The sequence below is a fragment of the Gobio gobio genome, assembly GCF_949357685.1.
Source record: "Gobio gobio genome assembly, chromosome: 18".
Classification (NCBI taxonomy): Eukaryota; Metazoa; Chordata; class Actinopteri; order Cypriniformes; family Gobionidae; genus Gobio; species Gobio gobio.
In genome coordinates, this window is record NC_137111.1 from 40,025,751 (window position 1) to 40,032,390 (window position 6,640).

General features: G+C 35.2%; 1 protein-coding gene across 1 annotated transcript in view; it reads right to left on the reverse strand.

Moving 5' to 3' along the window:
• The window catches only part of tnfaip2b (tumor necrosis factor, alpha-induced protein 2b), a 9,566-nt gene extending 4,357 nt beyond the window's left edge, over window positions 1-5,209 (reverse strand). The window contains exons 1-7 of the mRNA XM_079842090.1: window positions 4,228-5,209; window positions 2,633-3,293; window positions 1,802-1,913; window positions 1,105-1,227; window positions 908-1,002; window positions 689-781; window positions 482-608 (exon numbers count right to left, since the gene is read on the reverse strand). Of these exons, the coding sequence (XP_079698216.1) occupies window positions 482-608; window positions 689-781; window positions 908-1,002; window positions 1,105-1,227; window positions 1,802-1,913; window positions 2,633-3,293; window positions 4,228-4,291 (1,275 nt within the window). The 5' untranslated portion in view covers window positions 4,292-5,209. The remainder of the gene's footprint in view (window positions 1-481; window positions 609-688; window positions 782-907; window positions 1,003-1,104; window positions 1,228-1,801; window positions 1,914-2,632; window positions 3,294-4,227) is intronic.
• Window positions 5,210-6,640: the final 1,431 nt, after the last annotated feature.

Here is a 6,640-nt window from a genome sequence, read left to right on the forward strand (position 1 = left end):
ACTCCTATCAAAAACATTTTTTAAAAATCTTAATGACTTTTGATCAGTAGTGTATATATTTTATATATTATAAAAAAATATGAAAATGTATAGCAAAAATGCCACCATTTTCTATATGACCCAGATGCTATTTATCCAAACTTGCCTTTTAAAATTAATTTCATGAAATTCAATGCATTAAAATTTATATTAATCATTTAATATTACTATTACTTTACATTACTTAAAACTTACTTAAACCACATATAAGAGTTAGTTTACTTTCTTTTACACTCTGTCTACATTATTGTTCTCAGAACATGAGGCATGAGGATTCAAACTCTGGATACTGTAGATTATAAGCAAATAATGTCCTGCTTAGTTGTTGTTGTAGGATATACTGCATTAATGTTGAAATTCATATATAAGTTTGACAGAGCATTGGCAAAAACAGGGCAATTTTCATTTCATAACAGTGAAAGAAACAAAATTTCGCTTTTACCTTAAGTTCCCTATGCATATTAGAAGTAAAGTAATGCTGGCTGCTTTTTGTCATGGCAGTCAATAAAGACAGACAGTCTGTTTTGACATCTTCAGGGAACAAACGTGCATTCTTTGTAATATAGTCCCTGTGGGGAAAAAAGAAACTCTCAATACAAATTCAAAAAAGTTGAAAATGATGTTTCAATTGAATATAAGTGACACCCACCTGCACTGTATGAGGAATGATAGGTTGACCATCAAAACGGCCTCAGTGTTGTTCTGCTTGCTCCTGATGACCTTTGCATGAAAAGTTTTGTAACTGTAGGGATGGAAATAGAGTCAGCTGTGTAAGATATATAGAAGTGCACACTTAAATACAAGAGCAAGAATGCTCAATTTGAATGTTGTTGGTATTTTCAGAAACGAATGAGCTATAGTTACTTACTCTTTCAGAAAGTTGCTCATCTGGCATGTGATACCTCTCGCTTTTGTCTCATCGCCTAGCATCTTTTGAGCATACTCAACATATCTATGAAAGCACTAGGAAAAGGGAAGGGGGAAAGAAAAAAATATGTTCCTCCAAAAATCCATCCACTTTCCAGGGAAAGAATTGCTATAGTTATTTTTCCTCTTTTTCATTACCTGGATCACATCAATGGCCTGAGGACAGCAGTACACCTGGTCCCTCAGTTGTGGAAAATCTCCCTTCTTCCAGGCTGTTTCTTCCCTGTCCAGAATGTTGTGGAGGCATGTGCTCACTTCCCTCTGGTGAACAATAATGCGATCAAATTAAAACTTAATCTTTGTGCTGGAAGCACATTTAAAGGGATAGTTCACCCAAAAGGGACACAAACACAAAGATATTTTGAAGAATGTGGGTAACCAAACAGTTGATGGGTCCCATTGACTTTCGTAGTATGGGAAAAAAATACTATGGAAGTCAATGACTACCGTCAACTGTCTGGTTACCCACATTCTTCTGTTTCTGTTTAGAAGAAGAAAGAAACTCATACAGGTTTCGGAGCAACATGAGGGTACATGATGTGTTTGTGTTGAGATTTTGGGCTATTTTGCTTCCATAACATGTCTTCTTTCAGACTACTAGAAAGAAAACATCCAAAACACCAAACCAAAGTCTTTATTTTATTACACTTCTATCTGACTGTGAATCAAGAATTTTGAATCTGTCTTTATCTGGTGTTCAGATTTCTGCTCTGGAATTGTAGGCAAATGTTAAAGTAAACAAAATGTTGCTCTATTCACTTGTGGTGTCTTGCCTTTAAGTAACACAGAAAACAGATGTGTTTAGAAACATTAAATGTATCATAAAGCATCAAACCTTTTCGTTGGTCAAAAACTGCTGTTCCAGTGGTGTAATCATGTTTTCAGGAAGCAGTGGATCGAGCTTTGTGTGATCGATCACCTCTTTTATCTTACTGACATTAAGAATACTGCGAATAAAGAAAGACAAAATATGAGTACAAACTAAAAAATAAAAAAAAACACTCATCATTATCACATTATTTACCTATTGTTCCAAATCTGTATGATTTTCTTTCATGTGGAACACAAAAATATATTTTGAACTGTTTTTGTCCATACAATGAAATTCAATGGAGTTAAAAAAAACACCAGACCCCGTTGACTTTCATTATGGTGGCATTTTTCTAAATATCTTCTTTTGTGTTCTCAGACTTTAAAAATTTGACGTGAGTAAATGATGACAGAACATTTATTTTTGGGTGAACTATCCCTTTAATTCTATTCAATATCTAATGAATATAGATCAAATTATTGGTGTCAATAATTATCTAATTTGTAATTTCAATTTCTATTAAAATTGTCATTTTAAGAGAAACATCTGATCTAAATTAAATACAAGAATGAAAAAACTGAGATCTGCAAAAAGTCTCCTGAGCTTTAAAAGAGCAACTTCTAGTATTTTTTCCAATAGAATGAAATGGGATGGATGGTAATAATAATAATAATAATAATAAATTTTATTTGTACTGCACTTTACATTTAGACAGACAGACAGACAGACAGACAGACAGACAGACAGACAGACAGATAGACAGATAGACAGATAGATAGATAGATAGATAGATAGATAGATAGATAGATAGATAGATAGATAGATAGATATAGACAGACAGACAGCTTCTCTTACCTGGGGTAATCTTGTTTCACCCAGTGTAATAAAAGAATGCTGTCTTCATCACATAGTGTGTACTCCGCCACTTCTCTCAGCTTGGCACTGAAGATGTTATGGTACAGTGTGGCATAAAACTGGCACACATTCTCTTGTTCTGGGTAGCAGCTGCGCACCCATGTCACAACTTTCAGCAAGTCTTCTTTCAGTCGTTTTGCTTTGCTGGTGATCGAATGCTGCATGGAGGAATGCATCTCAACGCTTGGGTCTAACTCTGCTTCTTCCATCCGCCTCTGAACAAGTCGCTCGAGCAGAGCCTCGTGGTTCTGTTTACACCGCCTCGGCCTCCATGGTGGCCGTTCCTTTTCTTGAAACCCTACCCAGCGTGTGTCTTGGTCCTCCTCCTGCAGAACAGCATGGACTGCTTCTTTCAGTACCTCCTGCTCCTCAGTGCTCTGGAGGTCGAGGGAGTTTTCCAGTGTCTGCATCACCAGCTCAAGCAGGTCCTCATAGTCTTTTGCTAGTCTAGCCTCTGAATCTTCCTCTTCCTCCACCAGCTTCATTTTAGATCCGATCCCTTCCTGCTTCAACGCAAACAGACGGTCTTCTCGGATGATCAGCTGTTTCCCTGCGTCCACAAAGCGACGTGCTTGTAGATTCTCCATAAAAGTGGGGACTTCTGTAAAGCACAGGAAAAAAAGGATGCTTAAACAGGACTGGTCTTACCGTGCACAAACAAGGTTGCATTTTATTCTTTTAAAAAGCATTCATATGTGAAGTAGGAAAAATGTATGATTTCTGTAAGTAGGCCTATCTATGCAAAACATCATTGAGCATATATATAGTTTTGAGATATGATATCAATTGTGATGCACTTAAATGACTTTGTTCCCATCATTTTAACTATCACAATAATTTATATCACAATTTTCTTATTTAGTAATTTAGTTAACACTTATTTTTTGTGTCCTTGTTACACATTACATGTAGTTACAATAGTAATTACTATAAATTGTGCTTAATTACATGCAACTACCCCTAAACCTCACCATAATAGTTAATTATTATTACTCCAAATTATTAAATATATAACTATAACACAGACACCTTAAAATCAAGGGTTACACGTTATTTTAAGGTGTCATACACAGTGCAATTATATATTTAAGTATTGAGTAATATTAATTAACAACATGTACTTACTATAGGATTAGGGTTTGGTTGAGGGATAGTTTCATGTAATTCTGCATAATTTACTATTATTACTACGGTAAGTATTTGTAACAAGGACATCACAACTGTAATTTAATTAAACTAAAGTAACGACAACAGCATAATGATTTTACTTAAATATAAATACATTTTAACAATAACAATTTAAAATATAAATTACACTTAAGTATTCCATTTTAGTGGGTTTAAATGGGTCACAATAAGTCCATAATAAATCATCCCTTGTAAAATGTAGAATACCAATGCAGATCATCATAAACAACATGGGCATACCTCTACAAAATAAGGATAAATGTAATATTTCAATCACACAATGTTGAAATATTATTGTTTACCGAACATAGCTTACAGGAGACCTAATGAGCATAAACTCTTCCTACCTGGAGTAGCATCCTTTTTGTAATTCCGTTTAAAAATGTTTAGCTTTCCGAGCTTTTTTGTCATCTCTTCTGAGGAAGAAAAACAAATATCGTGAGGGGGAAAAACTGATTTTCAATTCTATCTTCTTTCATTCACCTAGAATGAAACGCTTTGTGGATATAACGGTTTTCTAACGGGTTTCTAGTTTTATAGCCTAGTCTTCATCCCATCCGTGCTGGGCGGAGCTCGCCCGTGTTGCAACATCATCAGTTGATCCCGTATGGAGCGCTTCACGGATTTGTAACGGGCAAGACAAGTTTATTCATAGCACGATATGAAAACAGAGAAGATAGCCTACGCTCGAAATAAAGAAAGACGTTAGGGAGCTCTATGGGGGATTCCGATACAGCCTATTTCTATACCTTCCAGAGTGAGTGTCCCTTTCAAATAGTTATATAGGCTAAACAATATTTATACATTCGAATTATAGGCTAACAATAAATAAAGTAACATGGACATTCTGCTACCTAACAAAAAATTATCCTGTTTAGTTTTACGTCTTAAAACCATCAGCTGTGTTTGCCAGAGAATCACCGTGAAAATACAATGACATTGTTTCAGCTTGTCAACGGAATGGCAGTATTGGTGCCCGATTATTATACAACTTATACCTGTAAGCCTATATTTAATTTAGGTAAATAATAGGCTATTAATATTCCTTAATATACAAATTTGACTTTTACCTTTAAAATGCAGCCTACTGATTATAATCACCATAATAATAAAGCAGATTCGGGTCATAAACACAAAACATCATCGTGTGTGATTAACATGTCATATTCCATCAAATAGACTGTGTCATAGTTTTTGTATGGAATGCTTCTTTACTGATAGTTTATGGTTACCCAAGATGAATGAATAGAATAAAAAGTTATATAGGCTAATATTTGACACCCCTATGGATAATTAATGAAAATACAGGCACCTACAACCACTTTTCCCATAGCTAAATATAAATACTTCTCTCTTATATTTTTCTCTTCTACTTTTGGTTTACAAAATTGCAGTACTGAAAGTATTGTTGACTAGGCTATATGTTTAATTGCTTGTGATGTTCTTCATTTGTAACGATAAAATCACCTGCTAAATTTGAATGTGAAACACTTCTTGTGTTTTGATGGTGGGCGCTTCCTGTCATCTGTGTTCTCCTATAGCTCTAAAACATTATCATATGATCCTAGTATATTCTTAAATAAGACCTTTTAGTATCAGCGAGCATCATTACTGAACACACTCACACATTTCCATTATATGTCCAACAAATCCATATTTCATGATCATGCTCTTTCCTTCTGGTAATCAGGAATATCTTGAGTGGTACTGGAAGTCTGGAACTAGGAAAATCCCAATGAAGGGAAAGTACAATCCATTCACTTGCCTAAACCAAAACAATGAGACATTTTGGACCGGAAAAAAGTATTAATTAAATTCTTGACCTATGTTATCTCTTATTCCATGACTTTGACCTGGCTCCGACAGCAAAAACAATAACACCCTATCAAGCGGAATTGTGAAACAGTGTTAGGGAGGACTTATAGAGAGGACTGATATTGACTAAAGAGATTAGTCCAAATGTCTTTTTATTATTGATGTTTTGTGCTAATAGGCTCCTAGAGATGAGTGCTTCTAAACACCAACATTTTCACACATGCATCAGGCGATTTATGTGTGTTGCAAAACCTTTTTGTATGTTTTATGACTTTTATGCATTGCATGAAACACATCTTTTCTGTAACCTTTAGTGTAATCAGTCGTGTTTCTAGGAATCAACACATTTGACAAATAAGAGGTATTTGTACCATTAAAACGTCCTGAAAGTTTCATAGCTTAAAATGTCCTCCTCATTATGAACAAAACATTTATTTAATCAAGCTCCAAAAATGGCTCCTTTTGATATTGCGGGATTTGTTACATCACACAGGCAAATATATTTGCATATGACTGCCTTCAGCGCAAGACATCGACGAATAGTTTCACATCACACTATAGGCTCGGCCCACTGGCATTCGGTCGCTAGCAGCTGCATCGCAAACCGTAAATGATTTCATAATACTGTATCTGTAAATGAGGGTTTAACTGGACATTTAATATAAATGTTTTCAAAACAGTTACTCACGTGCATTAGCGAGTGGGCGTTGATACTGTTTCCTATGCAATGACGTTAGGCAATCATAACAGTGGCCGTTTACTGAAAAGCCTTAAAGGGTAACTTCAGCGATTAGCATTAAGCTTTGTATCAGTAAAAACCCCGTAGTATATTTGAATTATGGTACTTTCCCCCCTCATATGCCCCTGAGACGAGAGAATTATGCATTTTATTTCTGGAAAAAATCCTCAGATGACGTAAATATCGTCATTTTGCGTCATCTGAGG